General features: G+C 40.1%; 1 protein-coding gene across 1 annotated transcript in view; it reads left to right on the top strand.

Annotated features, from left to right (window-relative positions):
• Positions 1-14,105, top strand: part of LOC118404905 (fibropellin-1-like) — a 14,955-nt gene extending 850 nt beyond the window's left edge. The window contains exons 2-16 of the mRNA XM_035804286.1: positions 3,635-3,761; positions 3,953-4,113; positions 4,661-4,755; positions 5,194-5,347; positions 5,687-5,818; positions 6,759-6,911; positions 7,360-7,494; positions 7,996-8,129; positions 8,552-8,648; positions 9,145-9,261; positions 9,517-9,630; positions 10,141-10,254; positions 10,708-10,827; positions 11,448-11,561; positions 13,405-14,105. Coding sequence (XP_035660179.1) covers positions 3,635-3,761; positions 3,953-4,113; positions 4,661-4,755; positions 5,194-5,347; positions 5,687-5,818; positions 6,759-6,911; positions 7,360-7,494; positions 7,996-8,129; positions 8,552-8,648; positions 9,145-9,261; positions 9,517-9,630; positions 10,141-10,254; positions 10,708-10,827; positions 11,448-11,561; positions 13,405-13,628 — 1,991 coding nt within the window. The 3' untranslated portion in view covers positions 13,629-14,105. The remainder of the gene's footprint in view (positions 1-3,634; positions 3,762-3,952; positions 4,114-4,660; positions 4,756-5,193; positions 5,348-5,686; positions 5,819-6,758; positions 6,912-7,359; positions 7,495-7,995; positions 8,130-8,551; positions 8,649-9,144; positions 9,262-9,516; positions 9,631-10,140; positions 10,255-10,707; positions 10,828-11,447; positions 11,562-13,404) is intronic.
• The last annotated feature ends 687 nt before the right edge of the window (positions 14,106-14,792 follow it).

A 14,792-nucleotide genomic window follows, 5' to 3' on the forward strand; every position in this document is an offset into this window, starting at 1 on the left:
CATACATGATAAGAGATATCACAGAAGCGGTGCAAAGTGTTGTATTTATCTATTATGAGGTGCTTGCATGTCCATGAAAAAGATTGTCAACGTCTTTGTGCTTCCTTGTAAAAATGTAACGTGAATGGTAGTGGCAAGCGTACACAAAATTGTTCCGAAGAATCAAAGCAATTACCGTACTGATAGTGGAATGTTTTAAGAATATGCTTATACTACTCTATTTGCTTGTTTTAGCCGACATAGAGTTGCGGGCCTAAAATCCTGACGAATTTAGTTTACATTGACCTAAAAATTTGACAACCATGGTATGTCAGTTAACATGAAGACGGATTACCCGTTGTTATTTGTCACAGTTTGACAGGCATGGCAGCCACGTATTCAATCAGACGTCACGAAGTCGACATCAAAAAGGCCAGTCATATAGAAAATATCTTTTCATGATTTTAGACCTGATTGGGCGGATCTTTTTAAAGTTTTTTAAGGTTTGTATATCTTTAGTACGTCTGACTTGATTACATTGATTTTTTAAAAACCAATTGAAGTATCAATTTTGACTGTAGGGAGTGTTTTCCTAGGATTGTTCCTAAGAAAAAGACAAATGTATAGAGTGAACATGATATGATATGATACACACAAACATACATTAAAAAACGAAGGTATCAAATGCTTGTACAAATTTCCTCCCAGATTCCATTGGGCGTCGGTAAAGATGAAACGAATTCCTAGCGGTGCATCTGGGTCTCTCCACACAATGGTTAAGGCAATCTTGGTGGGGCGAATTTGTACAAAAAGGAAGTACAGTACATATACCATTACATTGAATACAGTATTCACGAGCTTTTTCCGGACTGTGAAACATGAACTTAAAACCAGACCATGAGAGGCGTTGTACATGCTAGCTGCCAAGATGTTACCGACCTTAAATACCCAAAATGTCCCGTTAACGTTTGACGCTTTTTTCAATGTTTTTGTTTTCATCTCAATGACTTGTATCCTCGAAGCATAATGACTATGCAACAATCTAGACTTAAAAGAAAGGTTCCATTTGACCTCCTGATATTTTTATTTATCAATGGGATTGTGAACAAGAAAGATTTATTGCTTTCTTTTACGGCAAGATAAGAAGAGTATAATCCAAACGTAATCCTCTTCATCTACAGGAAAGTGTCCTCATGTGTTTACAAAACGCGCCATTTTGTTTACTGGAATGTGAGCATCAAAGTACATAAGTACTTCAATGATTCAGTCGTTACACGTTTTACCATTGGTTACTAGCAATGGCAAAGTCATCATTTGCAAAAAAATGATTGTGGCTGCCTTGACTTCTCAATACCAATAAGCGAATTACTTGCAAAGTGTATACATGTAATGTTGTGTACAAATGTGGTGGCATGCATATGCAGAACAAGGTGTCATCTCTGAAAGTAATGTTGCAGCCCGTTCTGTGTCCTTGATGTGTGGCTATAGTCATTTTAAGAATGTAGATTCTGAAGTAATTTTTCACCTAGTTCAAGGCGTAGGTATTGTTTTCGTTTGTTTGTTTGTTTGTTTGTTTGTTTGTTTGTTTGTTTGAAGTGATATGTGTTGAACATTGTTTCTGCTGGCCCGGCTCCAAGTTTGTTCCCGGGATGAGTTGTAACCAGAGACTAACAGGATGCGAAGGCTGATCTGGCCTACATCAGAATGTCTTAAGAAAGCTGGCAGGAAGTGAACATTGGCACATGGCCAAAAGTTGGGAACCCGAGGAGGGCATGTACCCGAGAGTGTAGAATGAAATGTGTAAATTAAACGAGGTTGTGCAATATTTTTCAAGAAATTAACAAAAGCTTTCTGCTATTCATTTGTGTGTGATGTGTAGAAAAAAAGTGGAATAGAGGGTGATCACCCGAAAGTAAGTCGTTGTAATCAGATCTGTGTTCTTAACGCGTGGCTACTGTCATTTGAACACTTTAGGCATGATTTGTTGATTTGTGGAGTGGTGTACAGGGTCCTACATTTTTCTGGTACTCTCTTTACCTCAATGGCTTTCATGACTCATCGACGGACCCTCAGCCGGGGTCTTGTTTATGTGTTGCCATAGCAACAGCGCCATAAGGGAGCCAGGCTTAAGAGTGCTTCCTGTCACCCTAAGAAATTGTAATACTGATTAATGTATATATTTTCCTGCTTTTTTGGTACTTCCTTATAATCATCGCTCTTTGCGGCAACATGAAAGACTTCCAAAATCATATCCAGTTGCTTGTCAATGAGTAACTACTATTTGTCGTAAAAGCTAGATGCCGAACGTTCATCGACGTATGAAAAATTTCTCTTTTCTCCACTAGCTGGAAACAAGACTCATCTTTTGATAAGTCTAGAAGTATTTTTAAATGAAGACCTATGGTCAAGTATATATATGACACAGTTTATTGTATGTATTTTTTAATATGTGAATTAGGGAAAGCTATATTTCTTGCCGGTTTACAAAAGACTTATAATAGATTACGAAGATTTCCTCCTGACCCTTATAGAAAGTCTTTGGTCGTTGACAAATGTCCTAAAATATCTAAGTCTTCAAATCTATGTTTAGAACTGTTACTAAAACTACCACAGCCCACTAACGAAGAAAGGATTATCTAGTATCGAAAAGAAGCATCGGACTTTCAAATCCCCAGTCATGTTCATTGTACGACCGTAGTACAATCACAATCTCGGGTCATTGTTATGATAGCCTTGCAGACATATGTCATATAGCAAACTTCAGCTGTCTTGTTAAGGACTCTGTCTTGTCTTCCTTGTCGGCGGTTGATTTTGTCACTGCTTGAAAAATTCCATCAGGGTCCTCCTCAGAGGATGGAATAAGGGAGGCCCTCCACTCTACTTCTAGCCAGCTCCACTATACTACTTTTGAAATTCAGTGTGTTTCTTCCCTATTTTCTTTGTTAGTTTTGCAAAGATTACAAATTAATGACAATTCACAGATTTTTGTGTCAAGTGGCATTACTTTTACAATCAGCATTGTCTGCAAAAACTTGTGAATGAGCAATGATCAAAACAATAGTTGTTTTGCCACTTCACAACAAAGGAATCACAACAATATATTATACTTGTAGTATTAGACACCCTCTGTCATTGCAAAATGAACCCATTTTCATGAAAGTGCAGCGCGTTGGTGCGGGTTATTTTTGCCAGCCCCCCACTATACTAAAAAGTTCTGGGGAGAACCCTGTCCATGATAGCAAAATTGTAAAACGCCTAATGTTGAATTTGACCGCGAATAGAGTCTTGACCCCTAGTTTTGATCTCTCCTCAGACCCTGCCTTGGCACTGACCGTTGTGAACCAGAGCCCGCTGATGAAAATACTATACGGCATAATTATGTACTATTGTGTGTAAGTAGCTTGATAAAAGGCTACGAGGAAAATATTTTGTATTTTTGTGAAAATGTTTCATTTCTAGTATTGCCTTTTTTAGGAGTAGAGACCTGACCTAAGTCTTGACCGGTCCCTTACAGACCTGCGCGGTATATTCTATCTGACCCTTACCTTCCTCATGACTAAAATTTAAAAAAAGGCCTGCTGACCGATTTGAGCTTCTCATGAATAAATAAAGGTTCAAACAAACAAACAAACAATCTTGACCTGTCCCTCCCCAGACCCTGCCCTGGCGCTGACTGTGGTGAACCAGAGCCCGCTGATGGACCCCATCAACACGTCATACATCAAGTGTGTCACGGATGAGCCGGGCGAGTTCGTCACCTTCTCGGCTGTGGACGAGTTCGCGTGAGTTTTATCCGATTTTTCTTCAATGTTGTGGTACATCTCGTGATGGTTTCATATTTAGGTCATTAAAATCATAACAAGCCCCCTCTAGCACTGCATTTCGTGAAGAAATGACGGTTTTGAAATATACTTCCATCCCGGAGGCGTCGCCAAAAATAATAGCCTCCTCGTTCTTTTCCCGCCTTCAACAGACTTCCCCAGAACGCCAGCACAGACGACATCAGCCCTGAGGAGTGGCCCGGGAAGATGATGGTCCTGCCGCCCCACCCTGACGACGGGTACAACCGGCTGGGCACGTACAACTGCGCCTCCTTCACGGCAAGCATCAACACTGTCAAGATGCCGGCTGATGGTACGGTCAATCTTCAGCAGAAATTTGACAATAACGTTTACTTGATTACTACGTGGGGTAACCGGAAACATCCACATAACGTCTGGTGTGTGTGTGTGTGTGTGTGTGTGTGTGTGTGTGTGTGAGTGAGTGTGTGTCTGTGTGAGTTTATGTAAATTACGAAAACTGCAATTACCTTTATGCATTTTCTAAATTAACCTGACAACAACCAGGTTTAACCATCCAATATGGCGGACGACAATTATGTCATAATGATGTGGGTGCAAACACGTGTAGGTCTATGTTATATTAGATTGTAGACCTTCTAGATGGTAGCGTGTGTAGCCAAGTTGTTTGCGGCCCTGCCTCTGGAACTGGATGCCGTGAGTTCAATTCCGATGGATGTTGATATAAAAGCTGTGGTCCACTGTTCATTGTGCTTGTGGAAAAGAGACAGGCTGTTTCGCCAATACAATGAATCTGTAGATATTGTACATAGCGTATCTGTCATAATTATTCATCTTTACAGAAAATTGAACATAACGTTACTCTGTGATTATTTCTACAGCTTCAGTGAGGCCGGAAGTGTACACCAAGACGTTTAACGCTGGAGAGGAGATCGAACTCAAGATGAACGAGTTTTCTACCCCGTCAGGAGCATCGGTGAGTTACACAGGCCTTTAATATTCTCCTTCGCAGAGTCTACAATCTACCTTGGGAGGCTCTACTAGACCGGACTGAAATTTCTACTTTTTGGGGCATTGCCTTAAACAAACTGTCAGCCAGTCGGAGAGTCGCCTTAATACTTTCTTTGAGTCAAATTCTGGGTTGACAGCTGGTTAAAGGCTACGCTCGCAAAAGTGGAAACCTTAGCCCGGTTGAGCAGGGCCTGCCCAAGATATACTGTATAGTACGAAGGCGAGATTCTGCATAGGATAATGATCCATAATGTCTTTTGTTACCATTATAAACAAACAAAAAAACAGCTAAAATTGAATGCATTTTGATACAAAAAGTCTTAGACTATACACGCTCACACTTTGCATGCTTACACTTGACACGCTTAAGAAAACCTCTTCAACTTTAACTTTTTTTCTTCAGTTATCCTGGGACTTTAATGGAGAACCACTGGTGAACAGTTTCGCCAGCAGCGAAGTCAACCTGCGATCAGCCACTTCTGCCGAGTCTGGAACCTACCACTGCTACCACGAGGGGTACAAGGAGAAGGGTGCGCTAACCAGGGTCATCGTGAGAGGTAGATAATAATAATGATAGCCAAACCTATAAGTAAATAGATAAGTAAACGTTTTTGGCGACGACTCTGGAGCGGAGGCGTTGCAAGATCAAAATGACAAGACATATTAATGCGTGGTTTTGATTACCAGAAAACATATCTAATATCTATATCTAAAAAAAATCTTTGTTAAAATCTTTCATTCCATGTGACAAAAATTCTTAAAATGACATACCACAAAACAACTTTTTAAGATGAAAAAATCTTTAAAAAGTCTTCTTAATTGTTTGATAAAATTTTGTTCTTCTAGAAAAAATAAATAAAATTATGATACAACCGTTGTTGTCGTTATTTCATTAGACTGCGCAGCGGGAAAGTGGGGACCTGGGTGTTTCCTGGACTGTAGCGAGTGTTACAACGGCGGCTGGTGTGACGACAAGACTGGCCAGTGCGTGTGTCCGCCTGGGTTCTACGGAGAAACTTGTGACATCGGTAAGTTTTGACATCACGTGCTCTCAAAATGTAGTGATAGACATTATAGCTAACCCACGTAGTAGTAGTAGGTTGCTTATTTTCAAGTTAAGTGAATTTGACTTGTTAAATGCATGCGCAGCATAAAAGCCGTTTGCCATATTTCCAACGGTGTCATAAGGTAGTATCACACGCTGGGAAATAAGTGCAGCCGGCATAAAATTTTTCATTATTCTCGTGCATAATGGACACTCACTGGCCGGCTAAACTTTTACTGTCTTATGCCACCGGTAAATCCACCTGGAGTTTTCCGTTTGTCTACTTCAGTGTATCTATCCGAATCACTCTGCACAAGTGGCATTGCTAACTTGTTTTGGCCAATAGCTTTGGTTTTGTTTTGGACAATAACTTTTCTAATGGTGTTGTTCTACCATAGTGTACTATGTAAACATGATTTACATTTGAGTGTCATTTGTATACGATGCTTAGGTTAGGAGTTATTGAATCGGCATGTATTGTTAAACCAGAATTTCTAGTATAGTTGTACTTGTATTGAATTGTTCTACCAGTCCATTCTGGTGACGCTGAAGAAGAGTGATGGATGTCACTCGAAACGTCCGAAAGTAAATCTCCGGTATTTAATCCAGTTCTAGAGATTTTTTTTTCTATTTTTGCTTTTTGGACAGACAAGGACGATGTGGCACTGCACTCAAGTTTTTGTATCTTATATTAACAATGCCACATACACGGTACAGACAGAAGGAAAGTCGTGTAAAGTACCTTTTCCAAGGGCACAGCGGGAATCGAACTCAGGACCCTTAGATTCCGAGCCGAACGCTCTACCAGTTACGCCACGCCCGACGCCGCCGAGTTCTAGAGATTGAACTGTATTTGAATGTTGTTTAGCTGGATGTCTAACCTTCATAAAAGTAACTTGAAATGTTGTGTGATTTCTCGACAGCTTGCGGACCGGGCAGGTTTGGGTACGAGTGCCGGAAGGCCTGTGATGACATCACGGAGGACGTGGCAGCCTGCATGGGGAAACTGTTCTGTGTGCCTGATCCGTTCGGCTGTGCCTGTATTCCTGGGTTCACTGGGATAGGCTGTAACGAACGTAAGTCCTGGTCACAGACCAGTGCCAATAGTTCTACCAGCTGTTTTAATGGCTAAATGATTGGGAGCTTTTTGATACTTCATCAATGCAATTTGATGATAGGTTGAAGTAAAAGAAATAGCTTGTATCATTTTCACGTAGGACGTCAAAATTTGCCAACTTTTCTCCACGAAAATTCAAATTGCAAAGCTTTAAACACTGTACGGAACAACTTGGTTTTCATCAATCTTAACCTAAAGAATGATTATGGTGGACATGGCTGCAGATGATGCTTATCTGGATGAGTAATCTTCATGAACTAAAAGCTTGCCTTCAGAAAGATTGATATTTCTTTAATTTCTTTTGTACATGTTTTTACTAATGAATTCTTTGTACTTTTAATCAGTTATTAGCTATACTCTGTCACATTTACCCTTTAGCTTTATAATTATTTGTTATCACACATTAGCATGCCCAAGAGGTACCTACGGCGCCAGTTGTACCCAGACATGCCGCTGTAGACTGAACCTGCCCTGTGACGCCATCACAGGGGAATGTCCCAGTGGGTGCGCGGATGGATACATGGGGCCCTCGTGCCAAAAAGGTGACAAAAACTATTCCGCTTACAAAAAAAAAACATGAGAAGAAAATCAAAATATGTACACAGTAAGGGTTATCTTCTAGATTTATCTATAGGATGGAATGTATTGAATTGTTTTGAACAAGCAGCAAGCAAGCCGTCCACCTTTTGAACAGCTTTGTGCGATTATCTCTAAGCAGATCTTGTGGCATAAGATAGTGTCATAAGCTTGGGAAGGAATTTAACCGGCAAAGTGAGTTAATTGGCCATTGCGAAGCAAATCTTACGGTGGCATAAGATGGTTAGTATCATAAGCTGGGGATGGAGTTAAGCAGATCTTCGCGGTGGCCAATTAACTCCCCTTTGTTGGCTAAGCTTCTTCCCCAGATTATGATACTATCTTTAATATGCCACCACAAAATCTGCTTGGAGATTACGTTTATCATCATATCACTCAGTCACTCACGTGCACGGCCCATAACCACATGATGTCGTGACGTTGAAAATAATACCCCCTCCCCCCAGCTTGCATGGTGGACAATGGTGTGACGTACCAAGGCCCAGTCTCCACCACAGAGAGCGGCTACACCTGCCAGAGGTGGGACTCCCAGAACCCCTGGCAACATGGCTTCAATGTTGACCGGACTCCAATGCTTCAAGTAAGTTAAAAAAAATTTTGCAACGCCTCAGGGACGGAGTCATCCTATAGATCATTGAGATGTCTCTAGTTTTGATTTTCTTCCATTTGGTTGCGTACCGCTATGCATTATTTGTACACGGTGAAATCCATTATTGAAATTAAATCAAAAGTTTCTTGCGAATTCTTGCCCGTTAGCTAATTGAAGGTAGCATGAAAGGGTACAGACATGACAGTGTATTACAACATAGCCTGTCAATGCTCTTGTCTAAAAGCTAACCGTAGATTCAATGAAAGGTTAAGAGAACCAAAATCTTAATTACCTACTTGAAGAAAATAGAAATCAGCTTTTAAGCATTACTTTACATCTTGGTACAAATGAATAGATGTATGATAAATAGGTACTTTTTGTAATACGTTCTGGTGTGGTTTTACATTTTATAGGAAAACTACTGCCGTAACCCTGACAACGAGCCACGCCCATGGTGCTACACGACCAGTTTCGCCAAACGATGGGAGTACTGTAACATCGACCGATGTGGTAAGAACTCATTTTTCTGTAAACACACAGTATATCTTGACATACTGTCTATTCGTTGCAATCGGTGCAATGACCGGATGAGTAGAGTGTCGTGAGTTTGATCCCGACCGTGTCATACCAAAGGCTATAAAGAATTGGTACATGCAGCTCTCTCTTCTTATCACTCAGCATTCAGGAAAGAGTACGGGAAGTTGAACATGATTAGACTCTGTCAACCTTACGTGCATACGAACAGCACTTATATATCGCACATGTAATATTGTTGTCAGCTTCTATATTGAAAGTTTTATTCCTTCAAATGTTCAACTTGAGGTGTTTTTGAAGCTATTCTTTATTCGCTCCTGACGTCATCTAACTTCCGACTTCCGGAACGTCAGTGAATCAACATCTGATGAAGGTCGGCGAGATCGACTGAAAATTCACTGTGAGTGTCCCCCTTTTGTTGGAAGAAAGCTAAAACTTTGTAACTTGATGTGTTTTTCTTTAATTTTTTCAGAGGACGTTGACAACTGCAGCCCAGAAACCTGTCAAAATGGCGGCAGCTGTCGGAACGGCTTTCAAACCTTCCTGTGTGTCTGTCCGAGGGGATACATCGGGGTCAACTGTGAGACAGGTCAGTATGACGTAACGGAAGTGACGTCACAGTCATGACATCTGTAACAGCAAACTATTTTAGAGGAAATTTTATCCGGTTTTGAATCTTTCGAAGCTGTTCTCTTTTAGCATAAAATAATTGTCCCAGTCTTTGCCAAGTGCAGTCCGTTAGTACTAATGTCACGTGACTAATATTGGCCAATTATATACTAGTAGCTCGTTTTAATCATGTCTTCCAATAATGTTTATTCGTTTGTTTTCTTGTTTTGTTCAGATATTGATGAATGCGATTCGGACCCGTGTCAAAATGGCGGAACTTGTGTTGACAATGTGGGCTTCTATGAATGCCAGTGCTTGGAGGGATTCTATGGACAGAACTGTGAAGAAGGTTTGTAAAAAAAAGCAAACATCAAACCCTTTTATCGCATGTAATTGTCACCGGATTAGAGTAAGGCATGAGAAGAAAGTACCATTCTTAAAAATATCACACAAGGAAGATCCAAACTGATCAAAGTGACGACTTTTCTACATCTTTATTGTAGTGAATATTGCACATATGAAGCACTGAGGGCACATGTATCTTGAATACTAGTATGAGAGTTGGTACAAAGTAAATTGATATCTGAAAACATATGAAGATCAACACATGTATTGGGGCGGTCACAAATTCTTCATAGATCGTCGTACGATTTGGATTTCGTAAATAAAACTGTGACATGATAAACTACCGAAAAGGATGTAAGGAAGTTTTTTTTTGTTAAGAAGACTTTTACTGTACTTTTGTAAGACATATGAACGGCCATCAACAGAAGGTCCTCAGTTCGATATCATAAGACGATCGTGCGACGAATGACGTAAGTCGTTGACCTTTAACCTGTTCATGTCCCTGTCTCTATAGAAACGAACGAATGCCTGTCTGAGCCGTGCGAGAATGGAGGCACGTGTCTGAACACGGACGAAGGGCTCAAGTGCGCATGCGTGGACGGCTTTACCGGAACCTTTTGTGAAACAGGTGAGCGTATTTAGAATTTTTTTTTTTCATTCGTTTTCACCAGCTTCAATGCCCAAGCACATTTGTCACTAGCGGCTGGATGGCAAACCTTGACCTACCAAACGTGACCTGGAAAGACAAATATGGTCAAATGCATTCATAAATAACTTAACTTCACATGTTTGTAATGAAAATGCAATTTCTATGCCCCCTATTTAGCTGGTAAAAGATCAATGACAATAATTATTTGCAAGTTGCCTTACTGTCCGTGAAGCTTTGAAGAAGCCTGCGAAACATAGCAAGATATATTCTGACCCAGCACAGTAGAAGAAGAATACAAAAGAAACACTACTTTTAACTTTGTGATTAAATACAGCTTTGCAATCAACTGCCCAACCTACAATCAACTACCAACAACATAATTTTTGCATCCCTAAAGATATGCTGATGCGTTCTTTCAATCTTCTTATCCAGAAATCGACGAGTGTTTGTCCGACCCTTGCATGAACGGAGGCACGTGTTACGACTTCATGAACTACTACGTCTGTGACTGTAGGTTTGGATTCGCTGGGGACCATTGCGAGGACGAGCTCGGTAAGATTTGCATATCGAATTTGCATAAATGGGAATCGTTTTGTTTCATACATGATATTTTGACATTCTTTCCGTCGAAGTGTGTTGTCCCGAAAAACATTCCTGTATTCATTTGTCAAAGAATCAAAAGCCTATGATAAATGTCTCTATTCCTATGACGTCGTCAGAATCGTGAATTAAAAAAAATCGTCTTTTTCATAAATAGACTACTGTAAATGCAGAAATGTTCGCGGTGGATTAATGTTCGCGGTTTTCGCGGCTGCCGCTTCACCGCGAATTTAAAACCACCGCGAATATTTTTCCATAACAGTAAGAGATTACAGTGCATGGTGCTACCACGAAATTAAAACCATCGCGAAAAGTCCATTTCCCCGTTACCGCGAAATTAAATCCCCGCGAACTTAAATGCATTTACAGTACTTTGTAGAATACCATTGCCTACCCTTAAGACGTTGTCAGAATTTTTCGTCTATTGCAGAAATAGACTACTGGCTAGAATACCATTGCCAGAATGCTGCCCATAAAGAATTCAATATTCCATGTCAGCATTTCTTTTAAAAGGTGAACCCTTAAGGCGTCGCCAGAATTATGTATTCAAAATAATATTTCGTCTTATGCAGAAATAGACTATTGTCTGCAAAACCAGTGCCAGAACTCTGCCCGCTGTGTCAGTGGTAACAGGAGCTACATGTGCCTGTGTTCCATCGAATACACCGGCGACTACTGCGAGCAAAGTAAGTCTTAATAAATCTGTTTTATTATTTTTTTTGCAGAAAAATGGCTATGACGTGTGGTTTCATGATTTTACATGCAATTACAGCTTTATGAGTGTAACCACATTAGTGCCAACATGCATAGTTATACGCCAAGATCCCCTTGTGATACGACTTTTTGATCTACTGTATGGGGACATTTTTCGGTTTTGAAGTTGCAGTATTCTCTCTATTGTGGCAGCTTTACAATACCTCAAACCAATTTTGTAGTAGTAGTAGTAGTAAACTGGTTTATTCGTTTCACAGAAATATAAATGACACGAAATAAAAGCAACCTTGCAGCCGACAGAGGAGGCTGAATTGTGCAGCTTTTCAATCACAATAGTGGCTTAGATGCAAACACAATTTATAACTAAAATTACGAGTGCGATTTTCGACAAGTACATGTACACGATTTACTACTAGATACATATTTATCATATACAAACTATGTCACTTTTAAAAATCGTTTAAACTATTTACATCGGAATATAATATTGTACAAACACAGTCAGTTATTCGCTGCTGACAATCGACAAGGGTACAGAGAGAATCTAAAGCACAGTTCAACTTCAGTGTTACTTATAGTGCGTTCAGAATGTTCAAAATTGAAGGGACTGGGCTAGTGAGGTACCGCTTAGTACCAGTTGGCAGTTTGTAGGGCTGAGTGCGCCTGAGCTGCATGCTGTATGGCTGGATGCGGGCTGGGGGCAGCCAGGGGGCGTACCTTGCAGATTTGGATACTGCAAGGGCAAAGTCCTGGCACAGAGACTGTCTGGATTCCTTTTCAGATTGGAAAGGAAAAACATACACCGCGAAATACACCTCGCTATTGTAAGCTTGGCTGTAGTTTTGATTTCGGATGTTTGGATTTAGTATCAGTGTGGATGTTTTGTTGATAAATTCTTGAACAAGGTGCTTCATTAAGTTTTAAAAACTAGGCTGAGGGTATGCTCTATATTTCATTTAACTGACAGTCCTGTAGTGGCGTTAGTGTGGAGTAATTGGTAGCGCATTCGAATCGGTGCAAAAGGTTCCGAGTTCGATACCCCCCATGCCCACACGTTGTGCCCTAGGGAAAGTCACTTTACACGACTTTCCCTGAAATTGGAGTGATGCCCACCAAGCCTAGCCTGGGTACCATACGGAAAGTAGTTCGCTCCGGAGTTTATTATATAACGTTACTATATACCGTCGCTTCTAGCTCTGATGTTTATTGTACACTATATACAGTCACTTCTCTGTGTTTCCGTCTGGGAACGCGGACCATGTTAACGTCTGGAATCGTCCAAATTTTGGACGCAGGCACTGATTGGTCCCTACACGAGCGAATTATAGAATGGGTTCAAACGCTCGTTCGAACCGGTGTTGCAACACTCCATCTGCTTGCGGAAGGCCTGTTGTTATCGAACGAGTGCTCTAGAACCTATTCCTTGATTCGCTCATTAACTGGCGTAACCACCAAACAGTTTGAATGTGCACATCTCCAGACGGATAGCAGAAGCGAACGTAGTATAGGCGCGAATTACTATCCGGATGGTACCCAGGCTACACCAAGCCTCTACTCACTACGGATTTGGTGCGTCAAGGTGCCAACATCTGCTTATTGGACTCCCTCCGAGAGCCGTTAAATCTATTAATTTTTTTACTGTACTGTAGTATTTATCTCATCTCATGTTAAATTTAAGCTTATTATCGTGTATTGTTTTATCACATTTTGTTTCATATAGTTTACTTCCCTTCGTTTCAAGATTTAGTTTAGTACAATTCTTCCGTTATTCTGTATTGTTTTATCACATTTTATTTTTTTTCGTTTCATTTGAAGATTTAGCGGACTTTGAAAAAATTCCAACCGCCAACATAATCGCAGCTGCCATCGCGTCCATAGTTGTGATCGCCGCGATCGCGCTGGGGGCGTACCTGTACATCAAGTCGTACGAGGCACAGCGCGTCATCCCTCTAAAGAAGAAAGACACACCGTTGGTTAACGCAGAGGAAGGGAAAGAGGCGAAGAAGAAGGGGTCACATCTTTCAGAAAGCACGGTGTGAGATGGATCATCGGGAGTGGAGATAGATAGATATAAATGTATTCAGGGCGGACATAAGTATAGGCATCTTTTGGGTGAAAACGAAAATGTACTATTAGGCTCGCCCCTGAGGCGTCGCCAAAATACTCTGAAAAGAGTAGCGCAGAAAAAGTTACTTTAACTTTAAGGCAAAAGGGCAAACTAGAAATTAGCAACAACAGTTTGAAAATGTTGCACCTACAATATCACTGAACTAATACTGGTTATCACTCTTTGTTCTCTTTAATGTCTAAAGCTTTTTTCTTTTTTAAATCTACGTGTTTATATGTCATTAAAAGGGAGATGCCTAGTGCATACAAAGAAAACTCCACCCCAAAAAGAATAGTAAAAAAGTATCAATTTCTAGACATTACAAAATCACGACGAAGGCATGCATTTTGTAAAACTTTGGCATCTGCCAGATCGTATATATAATCTAAGAAAACGAAGAAAAAAGACGGAAAAAAACCAAAAGTATATACTATTAGATCCAGTAGACCTATTTCTTTATTTTTTTCATCATTAGGCTCTTCCTGGACCATTGTGGTAAAACATATACGTAGCCAGTCTAAATTCCACAACATGTATTACAATTAGTAATAATCACCAAGCCTGATTAAGTCAAACTGACCACAATAGCTCTAGACAGGACAGATAGTATTTGTCTTATTGACATGTTAACAAAAAGACAGAATTTGACATTTGCTGGCAAGTGCTTTCAACACCCGGCGTTAGAAAAATACCTTCTTTGAATTTAAATTTAGATTTTATCCATAACATACTAGTGGTTATAACCATTATATGTTCTAGTGATGCATTGTGTTTCTGAAGTAGGAAAGAAAATTACTGAAGATAATTGATGTTGTCTCCTCAGCCAGTCCACATTTGAGATAAGATTATTTACTTGGTACGGAATATTCTAATATGGAGAAAATGTAAGGAGCATGTATGTTTTCTTTGCAGTTATGCTGTTACTAATGAATACAAGTTACATAGACCTTTCTACCAGTATGCTAAATGTGTTTAAAAAGAGAAAAAGAAACGATGATAATAGCTTAATAAGGATGAACTATGTCGCAAAATACATTTGAATAGGTCTTAACATAGATGACATATTTAGTTAATTATATTTTCATATATTTCTTTC

This window comes from Branchiostoma floridae, chromosome 17 (assembly GCF_000003815.2).
Source record: "Branchiostoma floridae strain S238N-H82 chromosome 17, Bfl_VNyyK, whole genome shotgun sequence".
NCBI lineage: Eukaryota > Metazoa > Chordata > Leptocardii > Amphioxiformes > Branchiostomatidae > Branchiostoma > Branchiostoma floridae.